The following is a 16,956-nucleotide window of genomic DNA, read 5'->3' on the forward strand; positions in this document are numbered from 1 at the left end:
CCCCCCCCCCCCCCACACACACACACACCCCTCTCCCCCTCATGAATATTCAGGTCAGTTAACTGACAATGCATTACAGGACCAATGGCTGCCTCCGGATCACGTTAAATTAGACCGAGGATAGAACCCAGATCTGAGACACGGTTTCTGAGACACGGTTACAATCGTATCTTTCTGCTGTAGCAGGACTGAGCTGGAGCTTGCTCTGTCTCTATCTTTTTGGCCGTCTCTTTCAATTCAATGGGATTTTCTTTCTCTCTCTAGGTAGGGTTGGTTCGATTGGGGATTTGAACGTTTTCTCTCCCCTCGTGTGTGTGTGTGTGTGTGTGTGTGTGTGTGTGTGTGTGTGTGTGTGTGTGTGTGTGGTAGAACTCGTGGCTGCTGGCTGGGGAAAAGCAATAGCCTAGTCTACAAAGGGCCTGTGGCTATGTCTCAACACACACTTCAGTCTTTAAGTCCCTACACACACACACACACACACACACACACACACACACACACCACCCCCGAGGCCTGCTCCTCCTCCACTTCCCTGGTTGATAGAGAGACTCTCTAGAGAACAAAATGGCCTGACTGTAACATGACTGCTGAAGCCTGAAGGAGCACATGGCCCACCACCTCAAGATACTATTAACCCACACACACTGAGTGGACAAAACATTAGGAACACCTGCTCTGTCCATGACGTACACTGACCAGGTGGAAGCTATGATTCCTTAATGAGGTCACTTGTTAAATCCTCTTCAATCAGTGTAGATGAAAGAGAGGAGACAGTTTTAAAGAAGGATTTTTAAGCCTTGAGACATGGATTGTGTATGAGTGCCATTCAGCAGGTGAATAGGCAAGACAAAATATTTAAGTGCCTTTGAACGGGGTATGGTAGTAGGTGCCAGGTGCACCGGTTTGTGTCAAGAACTGCAACGCTGCTGGGTTTTCTCACGCTCAACAGTTTCCCGTGTGGATCAAGAACGGTCCACCACCCAGAGGACATCTAGAAAAATGTACCCAACTGTGGGAGGCATTGGAGTTGACATGGTCCAACATCCCTTCCCGACACCTTGTAGAGTCCGTGCCCCGACGAATTGAGGCTGTTCTGAGGGCAAAAGGGGGAGGTGCAACTACATCCATCCAGGCTAAATGAACGTGGCGCAGCTTGCTGGAAAGTTTATAGGACACTAAAACCTTAAGTCCCTGATTAGACATCAAACACGTCATCTCATCTCTTTCAGATTGGACTCTATTGTTCTCTCCCTCCTCCCCCTCTCTCCCTCCTCCCCTCTCTCCCTCTCTCCCTCCTCCCCCTCTCTCCCTCCACCCCCCTCTCCCCTCTCTCCCTCCACCCCCCTCCCCCTCCTCCCCCTCTCTCCCTCCTCCCCCTCTCTCCCTCCACCCCCCTCCCCCCTCTCCCTCCTCCCCCTCTCTCCCTCCTCCCCCTCTCTCTCCCTCCTCCCCCCTCTCTCCCTCCTCCCCCTCTCTCCCTCCACCCCCCTCCCCCTCCCCCCCCCCCCCTCCTCCCCCTCTCTCCCTCCTCCCCCTCTCTCCCTCCACCCCCCTCTCCCTCTCTCCCTCCTCCCCCTCTCTCCCTCCTCCCCCTCTCTCCCTCCACCCCCCTCCCCCTCTCTCCCTCCACCCCCCTCTCTCCCTCCACCCCCCTCTCCCCTCCTCCCCCTCTCTCCCTCCACCCCCCTCCCCTCTCTCCCTCCACCCCCCTCCCCCTCTCTCCCTCCCTCCCCTCCCCCTCTCTCCCTCCCTAATCCCCCTTCCCCCTCTCTCCCTCATCCCCCTTCCCTCTCTCCCCTCATCCCCCTTCCCCTCTCTCCCTCCACCCCCCTCCCCCTCTCTCCCTCCACCCCCCTCCCCCTCCCTCCCTCCACCTCCCTCCCCCCCTCCCCCTCTCTCCCTCCACCCCCCTCCCCCTCTCTCCCTCCACCCCTCTCTCCCTCCACCCCCTCCCCCTCTCTCCCTCCACCCCCTCCCCCCTCTCTCCCCTCCACCCCCTCTCCCTCCCCCCTCCCCCCTCTCTCCCTCCACCCCCTCCCCCTCTCTCCCTCCACCCCCCTCCCCCTCTCTCCCTCCACCTCCTCCCCCACTCTCCCTCCACCTCCCTCCCCCACTCTCCCTCCACCCCCCCTCCCCCACTCTCCCTCCACCCCCTCCCCCCCCTCTCCTCCACCCCCCTCCCTCCCCTCTCTCCCTCCACCCCTCCCCCTCTCTCCCTCCACCCCCCTCCCCTCTCTCCCTCCACCCCCTCCCCCACTCTCCCTCCACCCCCCCTCCCCCTCTCTCCCTCCACCCCTCTCCCCTCTCTCCCTCCCACCCCCTCCCCCTCCTCTCCCTCCACCCCCTCCCCCTCTCTCCCTCCACCCCCCTCCCCCTCTCTCCCTCCACCCCTCTCTCCCTCACCCCCTTCCCCCTCTCCCTCATCCCCCTTCCCTCCTCCTCCCTAATCCCCCTTCCCCTCTCTCCCTAATCCCCTTCCCCTCTCTCCCTCATCCCCCTTCCCCTCTCTCCCTCATCCCCCTTCCCCTCTCTCCCTCATCCCCCTTCCCCTCTCTCCCTAATCCCCCTTCCCTCTCTCCCTAATCCCCCTTCCCTCTCTCCCTCATCCCCCTTCCCCTCTCCCTCATCCCCCTTCCCCTCTCTCCCTAATCCCCCCTTCCCCTCTCTCCCTAATCCCCCTTCCCCTCTCTCCCTCATCCCCCTTCCCCTCTCTCCCTCATCCCCCTTCCCCTCTCTCCCTAATCCCCCTTCCCCTCTCTCCCTCATCCCCCTTCCCCTCTCTCCCTCATCCCCCTTCCCCTCTCTCCCTAATCCCCCTTCCCCTCTCTCCCTAATCCCCCTCCCCCTCTCCCTCCATCCCTCTCTCCCTCCATCTCTCCCTCCATCCCTCTCTCCTTCCATCCCTCTCCATCCCTCTCTCCCTCTCTCCCTCTCCATCCCTCTCTCCCTCTCCATCCCTCTCTCCCTCTCCATCCCCCTCCCCCTCTCTCCCTCCATCCCTCTCTCCCTCCATCCCTCTCTCCCTCCATCCCTCTCTCCCTCCATCCATCCCTCTCTCCCTCCATCCCTCTCTCCCCCTCTCTCCCTCCATCCCTCTCCCTCCATCTCTCTCTCCTTCATCCCTCTCCTCTCCCTCTCTTTACACATGCAGTCTGCCTCTGTCAGCCCCTCGGGTCACAGTAAAGCACTGATGGAAATGTTCATTCATGTTATCTTGTAAATGACTTCAACTGGAGCCAGGTTGGAAAACAGAGGGAGAAGGAGAGTCATTTTTTTTTTTAAATGGGTAAGGCTGGAAAGAAAGAGGGGTATCTGTGACAACTCCTACGCACACACACGCCCCCCTCCTCTAGAATAGCTCATTGAGACTGCAGAAGATCTGTCCCCCCCCAGGTTACTGTGTGTGTGTTTGCCACTCTGACAGACAAAGCCCAGAGTACTATCAGAGCTCTCCTTAGACAGACAAAGCCCAGGGTACTATCAGAGCTCTCCTTAGACAGACAAAGCCCAGGGTACTATCAGAGCTCTCCTTAGACAGACAAAGCCCAGGGTACTATCAGAGCTCTCCTTAGACAGACAAAGCCCAGGGTAGTACCCTGGGCTTGGTCTGTCTATCAGAGCTCTCCTTGGACAGACAAAGCCCAGGGTACTATCAGAGCTCTCCTTAGACAGACAAAGCCCAGGGTACTATCAGAGCTCTCCTTAGACAGACAAAGCCCAGGGTACTATCAGAGCTCTCCTTAGACAGACAAGGCCCAGGGTATGATCAGAGCTCTCCTTAGACAGACAATGCCCAGGGTACTATCAGAGCTTTCCTTAGACAGACAAGGCCCAGGGTACTATCAGAGCTCTCCTTACAGACAAGGCCCAGGATACTATCAGAGCTCTCCTTACAGACAAGGCCCAGGGTACTATCAGAGCTCTCCTTACAGACCAGGCCGAGGGTACTATCAGAGCTCTCCTTACAGACAAGGCCCAGGGTACTATCAGAGCTCTCCTTAGACAGACCAAGCCCAGGGTACTATCAGAGCTCTCCTTAGACAGACCAAGCCCAGGGTACTATCAGAGCTCTCCTTAGTACCCTGGGCTTTGTCGGTCTAAGGAGAGCTCAGATCGTACCCTGGGCTTTGTCTGTCTATCAGAGCCTGCAAACATGTCCTGCATCGCTCTCCTCAGCTATTTGATATCTTTATTCCACCTCCCTGCAGCCCCGTAGATAACACGACCAATAACAGCTGTAGTTGACACGACCAGATCAATAACAACAACACGACCAGATCAATAACAACCCCGACCAGATCAATAACAACAACGCCCAGATCAATAACAACAACAACAACCAGATCAATAACAACCCCGACCAGATCAATAACAACAACATCCACCGACCAGATCAATAACAACAACATCCACCGACCAGATCAATAACAACAACAACCCCCGACCTGATCAATAACAACAACATCCACCGACCAGATCAATAACAACAACAACCCCGACCAGATCAATAACAACAACAACCCCGACCTGATCAATAACAACAACAACCCCGACCTGATCAATAACAACAACAACCCCCGACCAGATCAATAACAACAACATCCACCGACCAGATCAATAACAACAACATCCACCGACCAGATCAATAACAACAACATCCACCGACCAGATCAATAACAACAACATCCACCGACCAGATCAATAACAACAACATCCACCGACCAGATCAATAACAACAACAACCCCGACCAGATCAATAACAACAACATCTACCGACCAGATCAATAACAACAACAACCCCGACCAGATCAATAACAACAACATCTACCGACCAGATCAATAACAACAACATCCACCGACCAGATCAATAACAACAACAACCCCGACCAGATCAATAACAACAACATCTACCGACCAGATCAATAACAACAACAACCCCGACCTGATCAATAACAACAACAACCCCGACCTGATCAATAACAACAACAACCCCGACCTGATCAATAACAACAACATCTACCGACCAGATCAATAACAACAACATCCACCGACCAGATCAATAACAACAACATCCACCGACCAGATCAATAACAACAACATCCCCGACCAGATCAATAACAACAACATCCACCGACCAGATCAATAACAACAACAACCCCGACCTGATCAATAACAACAACAACCCCGACCAGATCAATAACAACAACCCCCGACCAGATCAATAACAACAACATCTACCGACCAGATCAATAACAACAACAACACCGACCTGATCAATAACAACAACGACCAGATCAATAACAACAACAACCCCCGACCAGATCAATAACAACAACAACCCCGACCAGATCAATAACAACAACATCCACCGACCAGATCAATAACAACAACAACCCCGACCAGATCAATAACAACAACATCCACCGACCTGATCAATAACAACAACAACCCCGACCTGATCAATAACAACAACAACCCCGACCTGATCAATAACAACAACAACCCCGACCTGATCAATAACAACAACAACCCCGACCAGATCAATAACAACAACATCCACCGACCAGATCAATAACAACCACAACCCCGACCAGATCAATAACAACAACAACCCCCGACCTGATCAATAACAACAACATCCACCGACCAGATCAATAACAACAACATCCACCGACCAGATCAATAACAACAACAACCCCGACCTGATCAATAACAACAACAACCCCGACCTGATCAATAACAACAACAACCCCCGACCAGATCAATAACAACAACATCCACCGACCAGATCAATAACAACAACATCCACCGACCAGATCAATAACAACAACATCCACCGACCAGATCAATAACAACAACAACCCCCGACCAGATCAATAACAACAACATCCACCGACCAGATCAATAACAACAACAACCCCCAACCAGATCAATAACAACAACATCCACCGACCAGATCAATAACAACAACATCCACCGACCAGATCAATAACAACAACATCCACCGACCAGATCAATAACAACAACATCCACCGACCAGATCAATAACAACAACATCCACCGACCAGATCAATAACAACAACATCCACGACCAGATCAATAACAACAACATCCACCGACCAGATCAATAACAACAACAACCCCGACCAGATCAATAACAACAACATCCACCGACCAGATCAATAACAACAACATCCACCGACCAGATCAATAACAACAACATCCACCGACCAGATCAATAACAACAACATCCACCGACCAGATCAATAACAACAACATCCACCGACCAGATCAATAACAACAACATCCACCGACCAGATCAATAACAACAACATCCACCGACCAGATCAATAACAACAACAACCCCGACCAGATCAATAACAACAACATCCACCGACCAGATCAATAACAACAACAAGCCCGACCAGATCAATAACAACAACATCCACCGACCAGATCAATAACAACAACATCCACCGACCAGATCAATAACAACAACATCCACCGACCAGATCAATAACAACAACATCCACCGACCAGATCAATAACAACAACCCGCACAAACAAATAATTAACGATGCCCACGGCAACTGACAGGAAGAAAATATAGAAGCTTCTAGAAGTGTCTTGTTTGCCTGCCTGGGTCATGTTTAATAGGGAATGCTGTAGCAAAACCTTTTTCTAAACAGTAAAGGGTTATAAGTGTTTCAGTTCATTTTCTTTTGGCCTTATGAACACGTCTGCAAGTGCCTCCTACCTGAAAGAGACCACTCCTGTGTCCCAAATGGCTCCCTTTTCCCTTCACAGTGCACTACTTCAGACCAGAGCCCCGTGGACCCTGACTGTGTATGGAATAAGGGGGGCATTTGGCACCCTGACATGTCTCCTCCTACCTACGTCTGTGCTTCCTCAATGCTAATGCTAAGTGTGCCGTTGTCATTGACTCTGAATTGCTAATGCTAACGGTCTGTCAGAGGCTTTTGTAGAATATAAAGGAAGGTTCAGAGAGGGCAAGGAGGCCCTCCCCCATGTCTTGCGCTCTCTCTCTCTCTCGCTGGCTGGCTGGCTGGCCGGCACTTAGCATGTCGTGACTGCTCAGTGACTCATGACAGAATGTTCAGTGTTGGGTAAAGGGCAGCGAGGCCAGATCAGACTCTACACACTGATTGGTTGTGGATCATTACATGTCTGCTTTTACAATCAATAGTGAAAAGTAGATGAATACATCAGACCTCTGATTGTGTATCTCACTCCCTCTCTGTGCTTTGTACAATTTTTTTTCTCTAAGCTTTGTACAATTTAAAGGTTAAAGACCCATCATTTCAAATGGTCAGCAATAATCTAACGAGTTCAGCACTACTGATTTCAGAAATTATACCTAGACTAATTATAAGCCTTCCACAACCACAAGACCCACTAATTATGTCATTATTTTCATTCCAAGCGTGTTAAATGCAGAAGACACATTTCAGTTGAATGCATTGTTGTACAACTGACTAGGTATCTTCCCCAACCCCCCCCCCCCCCCCCCCCCCCTTCCCAATTTCCCCTTAATAACGTCAGTGGAGGCTGTTGAAAACATGTATTGAGACCACAACAAAAACGTGTCAGTAGTTTGCTTAGGATCACACCAGAGTTAGTCTAATTACATGGGAGTAACAGGACTACCCTAGGATCACACCAGAGTTAGTCTAATTACATGGGAGTAACAGGACTACCCTAGGATCACACCAGAGTTAGTCTAATTACATGGGAGTAACAGGACTACCCTAGGATCACACCAGAGTTAGTCTAATTACATGGGAGTAACAGGACTACCCTAATTACATGGGAGTAACAGGACTACCCTAGGATCACACCAGAGTTAGTCTAATTACATGGGAGTAACAGGACTACCCTAGGATCACACCAGAGTTAGTCTAATTACATGGGAGTAACAGGACTACCCTAGGATCACACCAGAGTTAGTCTAATTACATGGGAGTAACAGGACTACCCTAGGATCACACCAGAGTTAGTCTAATTACATGGGAGTAACAGGACTACCCTAGGATCACACCAGAGTTAGTCTAATTACATGGGGAGTAACAGGACTACCCTAATTACATGGGAGTAACAGGACTACCCTAGGATCACACCAGAGTTAGTCTAATTACATGGGAGTAACAGGACTACCCTAGGATCACACCAGAGTTAGTCTAATTACATGGGAGTAACAGGACTACCCTAGGATCACACCAGAGTTAGTCTAATTACATGGGGAGTAACAGGACTACCCTAGGATCACACCAGAGTTAGTCTAATTACATGGGGAGTAACAGGACTACCCTAATTACATGGGAGTAACAGAACTACCCTAGGATCACACCAGAGTTAGTCTAATTACATGGGGAGTAACAGGACTACCCTAGGATCACACCAGAGTTAGTCTAATTACATGGGGAGTAACAGGACTACCCCAGGATCACACCAGAGTTAGTCTAATTACATGGGGAGTAACAGGACTACCCTAGGATCACACCAGAGTTAGTCTAATTACATGGGGAGTAACAGGACTACCCTAGGATCACACCAGAGTTAGTCTAATTACATGGGAGTAACAGGACTACCCTAGGATCACACCAAAGTTACACTAATTACATGGGAGTAACAGGACTACCCTAGGATCACACCAAAGTTACACTAATTACATGGGAGTAACAGGACTACCCTAGGATCACACCAAAGTTACACTAATTACATGGGAGTAACAGGACTGCCCTAGGATCACACCAAAGTTACACTAATTACATGGGAGTAACAGGACTACCCTAGGATCACACCAAAGTTAGTCTAATTACATGGGAGTAACAGGACTACCCTAGGATCACACCAAAGTTGGTCTAATTACATGGGAGTAACAGGACTACCCTAGGATCACACCAAAGTTAGTCTAATTACATGGGAGTAACAGGACTACCCTAGGATCACACCAGAGTTAGTCTAATTACATGGGAGTAACAGGACTACCCTAGGATCACACCAAAGTTGGTCTAATTACATGGGAGTAACAGGACTACCCTAGGATCACACCAAAGTTAGTCTAATTACATGGGAGTAACAGGACTACCCTAGGATCACACCAGAGTTAGTCTAATTACATGGGAGTAACAGGACTACCCTAGGATCACACCAGAGTTAGTCTAATTACATGGGAGTAACAGGACTACCCTAGGATCACACCAGAGTTAGTCTAATTACATGGGAGTAACAGGACTACCCTAGGATCACACCAAAGTTACACTAATTACATGGGAGTAACAGGACTACCCTAGGATCACACCAAAGTTAGTCTAATTACATGGGAGTAACAGGACTACCCTAGGATCACACCAGAGTTAGTCTAATTACATGGGAGTAACAGGACTACCCTAGGATCACACCAGAGTTAGTCTAATTACATGGGAGTAACAGGACTACCCTAATTACATGGGAGTAACAGGACTACCCTAGGATCACACCAGAGTTAGTCTAATTACATGGGAGTAACAGGACTACCCTAGGATCACACCAAAGTTAGTCTAATTACATGGGAGTAACAGGACTACCCTAGGATCACACCAGAGTTAGTCTAATTACATGGGAGTAACAGGACTACCCTAGGATCACACCAGAGTTAAACTAATTACATGGGAGTAACAGGACTACCCTAGGATCACACCAGAGTTAGTCTAATTACATGGGAGTAACAGGACTACCCTAGGATCACACCAAAGTTAGTCTAATTACATGGGAGTAACAGGACTACCCTAGGATCACACCAAAGTTACACTAATTACATGGGAGTAACAGGACTACCCTAGGATCACACCAAAGTTAGTCTAATTACATGGGAGTAACATGACTACCCTAGGATCACACCAAAGTTACACTAATTACATGGGAGTAACAGGACTACCCTAATTACATGGGAGTAACAGGACTACCCTAATTACATGGGAGTAACAGGACTACCCTAATTACATGGGAGTAACGGGACTACCCTAATTACATGGGAGTAACGGGACTACCCTAATTACATGGGAGTAACGGGACTACCCTAATTACATGGGAGTAACGAGACTACCCTAATTACATGGGAGTAACAGGACTACCCTAATTACATGGGAGTAACAGGACTACCCTAATTACATGGGAGTAACAGGACTACCCTAATTACATGGGAGTAACGGGACTACCCTAATTACATGGGAGTAACAGGACTACCCTAATTACATGGGAGTAACAAGACTACCCTAATTACATGGGAGTAACAGGACTACCCTAATTACATGGGAGTAACGGGACTACCCTAATTACATGGGAGTGACGGGACTACCCTAATTACATGGGAGTAACGGGACTACCCTAATTACATGGGAGTAACAGGACTATCCTAATTACATGGGAGTAACGGGACTACCCTAATTACATGGGAGTAACGGGACTACCCTAATTACATGGGAGTAACGGGACTACCCTAATTACATGGGAGTAACAGGACTACCCTAATTACATGGGAGTAACGGGACTACCCTAATTACATGGGAGTGACGAGACTACCCTAATTACATGGGAGTAACGGGACTACCCTAATTACATGGGAGTAACAGGACTACCCTAATTACATGGGAGTAACGGGACTACCCTAATTACATGGGAGTAACGAGACTACCCTAATTACATGGGAGTAACAGGACTACCCTAATTACATGGGAGTAACAGGACTACCCTAATTACATGGGAGTAGCAGGACTACCCTAATTACATGGGAGTAACGGGACTACCCTAATTACATGGGAGTAACAGGACTACCCTAATTACATGGGAGTAACAGGACTACCCTAATTACATGGGAGTAACGGGACTACCCTAATTACATGGGAGTAACGGGACTACCCTAATTACATGGGAGTAACAGGACTACCCTAATTACATGGGAGTAACAGGACTACCCTAATTACATGGGAGTAACAGGACTACCCTAATTACATGGGAGTAACATGACTACCCTAATTACATGGGAGTAACGGGACTACCCTAATTACATGGGAGTAACGGGACTACCCTAATTACATGGGAGTAACGGGACTACCCTAATTACATGGGAGTAACAGGACTACCCTAATTACATGGGAGTAACAGGACTACCCTAATTACATGGGAGTGACGGGACTACCCTAATTACATGGGAGTAACATGACTACCCTAATTACATGGGAGTAACGGGACTACCCTAATTACATGGGAGTAACGGGACTACCCTAATTACATGGGAGTAACGAGACTACCCTAATTACATGGGAGTAACAGGACTACCCTAATTACATGGGAGTAACAGGACTACCCTAATTACATGGGAGTAACAGGACTACCCTAATTACATGGGAGTAACGGGACTACCCTAATTACATGGGAGTAACAGGACTACCCTAATTACATGGGAGTAACAGGACTACCCTAATTACATGGGAGTAACGGGACTACCCTAATTACATGGGAGTAACGGGACTACCCTAATTACATGGGAGTAACGGGACTACCCTAATTACATGGGAGTAACGGGACTACCCTAATTACATGGGAGTAACAGGACTACCCTAATTACATGGGAGTAACAGGACTACCCTAATTACATGGGAGTAACAGGACTACCCTAATTACATGGGAGTAACAGGACTACCCTAATTACATGGGAGTAACAGGACTACCCTAATTACATGGGAGTAACGGGACTACCCTAAGACTGTATTCTACTTGGAGGTGTGGTCACGTTAAGCTACGCCTCGCTGTGTGTTTCTGTACTGTATTTTAATATACACCTCTATTGATAGACTTTGCTGTTTGTGTTTTAAATGTACCTTCTATAACAGTATTTTAAATGTTTGGTTTGTTTAAATTCGAAACGCAACTCCGGCGAGTATAATGTCCGTTTTTATAGTTTACTCTGTTTGCTACTTGAGTACCGAGTCCTGCCCCCTCTCACACCGAGTCCTGCCCCCTCTCACACCGAGTCCCGCCCCCTCTCACACCGAGTCCCGCCCCCTCTCACACCGAGTCCCGCCCCCTCTCACACCGAGTCCCGCCCCCTCTCACACCGAGTCCCGCCCCCTCTCACACCGAGTCCCGCCCCCTCTCACACCGAGTCCCGCCCCCTCTCACACCGAGTCCCGCCCCCTCTCACACCGAGTCCCGCCCCCTCTCACACCGAGTCCCGCCCCCTCTCACACCGAGTCCCGCCCCCTCTCACACCGAGTCCCGCCCCCTCTCACACCGAGTCCCGCCCCCTCTCACACAGCTAGAGCTGCTGCTGTCTACTCTTTCTATCATCCTCTAACTGTCTCTTTCTCTGTGTTTCAGATTGTGTATATATGGAGAGCCGCAGGCCCAACACTCCCTACTTCATATGTAGCATTCAGGATTTTAAACTGGTGAGTACTAGCCTTTTCCTTCCTCTGTCCCCGAGCAGGGCTCTAACCCTGTCCCTATAACCTTGACCCCTGAGCAGGGCTCCTACCCTGTCCCTATAACCCTGACCCTGAGCAGGGCTCTAACCCTGTCCCTATAACCCTGACCCTGAGCAGGGCTCTAACCCTGTCCCTATAACCCTGACCCTGAGCAGGGCTCTAACCCTGGCCCTATAACCCTGACCCTGAGCAGGGCTCTAACCCTGCCCCTGTATCCCTGACCCTGAGCAGGGCTCTAACCCTGTCCCCATAACCCTGACCCTGAGCAGGGCTCTAACCCTGTCCCCATAACCCTGACCCTGAGCAGGGCTCTAACCCTGTCCCCATAACCCTGACCCTGAGCAGGGCTCTAACCCTGTCCCTATAACCCTGACCCTGAGCAGGGCTCTAACCCTGGCCCTATAACCCTGGCCCCGAGCAGGGCTCTAACCCTGGCCCTATAACCCTGGCCCCGAGCAGGGCTCTAACCCTGTCCCTATAACCCTGGCCCCGAGCAGGGCTCTAACCCTGTCCCTATAACCCTGGCCCCTGAGCAGGGCTCTAACCCTGTCCCTATAACCCTGGCCCCTGAGCAGGGCTCTAACCCTGTCCCTATAACCCTGGCCCCTGAGCAGGGCTCTATCCCTAACCCTCAGTCGCCCCCTAGCCTGCTCTTAACTGCAGGTCCCACCACTGTTGTAGGAATGCCTGGTGTTAAAGGCTCTTCAAACAGCTCTTTGATGTGGGTGTTATCATCATTCGTATGTTTTGGGGGCAATGCAGAAGGCCTGTTTTCTGTGTTTTATGGAAGGCAGATGGTGAGTGAAGCATGTGGATGTAGAGTCATCTGTCACTGTGCAGACTGACGTTAAGTTGAACAGGGGACATCTGACTCCCTGTATATCAACCGTTGGGTCTTACCAATGCGTTCCTAGTGGTTATGTCCAACGCAGGCTTGGGCGGTATGCCGTATATACGGAAAAATGCCACAGGATGTTTTTTTTTAATACCGTGAACTATTTATTTGAGGTTTTTCAATAAATGTAAATAATGGCAGCTACTTTAAGTTAAAACCTGCAGTCAACTTGTGCAGTACGTTAGGAGATAAAGAAGATCATTTTGTTATTAATTTCACCGTCACATTACGAACACATTACGAACACATTACGAACACATTACGAAGCTCACCGTAGTTCCCCAGAACAGTTGGACAGTTACGTGTTTGTTTGTAAATAGCACAACGGGAGACGGTGGGAGCTGGTGAGTCCGTAGTTCTATCAGCTGGTGAGTCCCTAGTTCTATCAGCTGGTGAGTCCATAGTTCTATCAGCTGGTGAGTCTGTAGTTCTATCAGCTGGTGAGTCCATAGTTCTATCAGCTGGTGAGTCCATAGTTCTATCAGCTGGTGAGTCCATAGTTCTATCAGCTGGTGAGTCCATAGTTCTATCAGCTGGTGAGTCCATAGTTCTATCAGCTGGTGAGTCCGTAGCGTTGTAGTTCTATCAGCTGGTGAGTCCGTAGCGTTGTAGTTCTATCAGCTGGTGAGTCCGTAGCGTTGTAGTTCTATCAGCTGGTGAGTCCGTAGTGTTGTAGTTCTATCAGCTGGTGAGTCCGTAGCGTTGTAGTTCTGTCAGCTGGTGAGTCCGTAGCGTTGTAGTTCTATCAGCTGGTGAGTCCGTAGCGTTGTAGTTCTATCAGCTGGTGAGTCCGTAGTGTTGTAGTTCTATCAGCTGGTGAGTCCGTAGAGTTGTAGTTCTATCAGCTGGTGAGTCCGTAGCGTTGTAGTTCTATCAGCTGGTGAGTCCGTGGCGTTGTAGTTCTATCAGCTGGTGAGTCCGTGGTGTTGTAGTTCTATCAGCTGGTGAGTCCGTAGCGTTGTAGTTCTATCAGCTGGTGAGTCCGTGGTGTTGTAGTTCTATCAGGGAGTCTCTGTTGTACGGTGTACATGAGGTGAAGTTCACTAGTATGCAATCAGCTATCTTATAATGGCTTTCTGCCAGAAGTCAAACAGCTCTGGATGTGTTATCTGTACAGCTGCCAGTTTTTTTCCTTGTGCTTCCTACTAGAGTTTTTAATTCTCCTCTGGTCTTCTCCCCTCTGCTCTGTGGACACATGCTGCTGTTCCTTCAGAAAAGCACGCATCACAACTTTGTTCATTTACACTCTTCCTCTCCTTCACTTTCGGTTGCAAATGTCCACACTCACTGAAAATGACATTCGGTAGCTACTACCCATGCTGAAAATGACATTCGGTAGCTACTACCCATGCTGAAAATGACATTCGGTAGCTACTACCCATGCTGAAAATGACATTCGGTAGCTACTACCCATGCTGAAAATGACATTCGGTAGCTACTACCCATGCTGAAAATGACATTCGGTAGCTACTACCCATGCTGAAAATGACATTCGGTAGCTACTACCCATGCTGAAAATGACATTCGGTAGCTACTACCCATGCTGAAAATGACATTCGGTAGCTACTACCCATCCTCGTATAACTTAGATCTGGACGTCCTCGTCGTTGCAATTAGTTTGCCTTCATTTTAGTTTGTTAGCATTTAGCGAACAGCGTCTATTTAGTCTGCAGCTGTACATAGTCTATCGGTAAATAGCCCACCCATTTTTACCTACCTCATCCCCATACTGTTTTTATTTATTTACTTTTCTGCTCTTTTGCACACCAGTATCTCTACCTGTACATGACCATCTGATCATTTATCACTCCAGTGTTAATCTGCTAAATTGTAATTATTCGCCTCCTCATGCCTTTTGCACACAATGTATATAGACTCTTTTTTTTTCTACTGTGTTATTGACTTGTTTATTGTTTATTCCATGTGTAACTCTGTGTTGTTGTCTGTTCACACTGCTATGCTTTATCTTGGCCAGGTCGCAGTTGCAAATGAGAACTTGTTCTCAACTAGCCTACCTAGTTAAATAAAGGTGAAATAAAAAAAACATTTGATTTTGCTATTAGTTTGTGCTAATTTTGTTAGCATTCTGGTAGAGGCCCAACGGGTTTTTGCTTTTTAAGCCCCCGCGTAAATCCCAGGATGGTATGACGATATGCAAGTCTGTATACCGCCCAAGCCATAATCTATTACATTTCTCTGTCCAATGTTCACTCGAACATTGTGGTCATTTATGTAGGTACAGTAGGTACTGGACTTTAATGGTTTAGCAAACAGAGGAAACAGACAGAGAATTCCTGGAGTTATTTTCCTGCCAAGTAGAATAGTGTGAGGTGTAAATGTGGATTGATGTTTCTTTCTCAATTAAGACGACCTGGAAAATGTGTTTCTGTATGAGGAGGCGGCAATTGTCTGAGACTTTAATGGATGTAATGAAGAAACAATTTAAAACATTTTTGATTTTAAAGAGTATCTTTTCACCTCCAAATTGTCTGAATTGCCTTTTTTCGAGATTGTAATTTGCTGCTTCGTAAAGGGCTTGCTCCTCAATGGGGACGAGGGAGTATGCTTACTTTGTTTTCCTGGCTCAGCAACAAACACACATTTTTTTTACGGTGCTGCCTGCACTGCAGGTGCACTGGTTTTGATAGCTGCAACAGACCATATCTATGGCTGCTCTGTAGCAGGGTTTCCACTAAGACTCTGTAGCAGGGTTTCCGCTAAGACTCTGTAGCAGGGTTTCCGCTAAGACTCTGTAGCAGGGTTTCCACTGAGACTCTGTAGCAGGGCTTCTACTGAGACTCTGTAGCAGGGCTTCTACTAAGACTCTGTAGCAGGGTTTCTCCTAAGACTCTGTAGCAGGGTTTCCACTAAGACTCTGTAGCAGGGTTTCTACTAAGACTCTGTAGCAGGGTTTCCGCTAAGACTCTGTAGCAGGGTTTCCACTGAGACTCTGTAGCAGGGCTTCTACTAAGACTGTAGCAGGGTTTCTACTAAGACTCTGTAGCAGGGCTTCTACTAAGACTCTGTAGCAGGGTTTCCACTAAGACTCTGTAGCAGGGTTTCTACTAAGACTCTGTAGCAGGGTTTCCGCTAAGACTCTGTAGCAGGGTTTCCACTGAGACTCTGTAGCAGGGCTTCTACTAAGACTCTGTAGCAGGGTTTCTACTAAGACTCTGTAGCAGGGTTTCTGCTAAGACTCTGTAGCAGGGTTTCCACTAAGACTCTGTAGCAGGGTTTCCACTAAGACTCTGTAGCAGGGTTTCTACTAAGACTCTGTAGCAGGGTTTCTACTAAGACTCTGTAGCAGGGTTTCCGCTAAGACTCTGTAGCAGGGTTTCCACTGAGACTCTGTAGCAGGGCTTCTACTAAGACTCTGTAGCAGGGTTTCTACTAAGACTCTGTAGCAGGGTTTCTGCTAAGACTCTGTAGCAGGGTTTCCACTAAGACTCTGTAGCAGGGTTTCCGCTAAGACTCTGTAGCAGGGTTTCCACTGAGACTCTGTAGCAGGGCTTCCACTAAGACTCTGTAGCAGGGTTTCCACTAAGACTCTGTAGCAGGGTTTCCGCTAAGACTCTG

General features: G+C 48.6%; 1 protein-coding gene across 13 annotated transcripts in view; it reads left to right on the forward strand.

The window, feature by feature from the left end:
- The window catches only part of rerea (arginine-glutamic acid dipeptide (RE) repeats a), a 338,328-nt gene that overhangs the window by 143,777 nt on the left and 177,595 nt on the right, over positions 1-16,956 (forward strand). For all 13 annotated transcript variants that reach the window (XM_090185445.1, XM_090185450.1, XM_090185453.1 and 10 more), the window contains one exon: positions 12,379-12,449. In XM_090185445.1, the coding sequence (XP_090041571.1) occupies positions 12,379-12,449 (71 nt within the window). The remainder of the gene's footprint in view (positions 1-12,378; positions 12,450-16,956) is intronic.

Source organism: Oncorhynchus mykiss, chromosome 9 (assembly GCF_057628025.1).
Source record: "Oncorhynchus mykiss isolate SJ-2025 chromosome 9, ASM5762802v1, whole genome shotgun sequence".
In the NCBI taxonomy this organism is placed as follows: domain Eukaryota; kingdom Metazoa; phylum Chordata; class Actinopteri; order Salmoniformes; family Salmonidae; genus Oncorhynchus; species Oncorhynchus mykiss.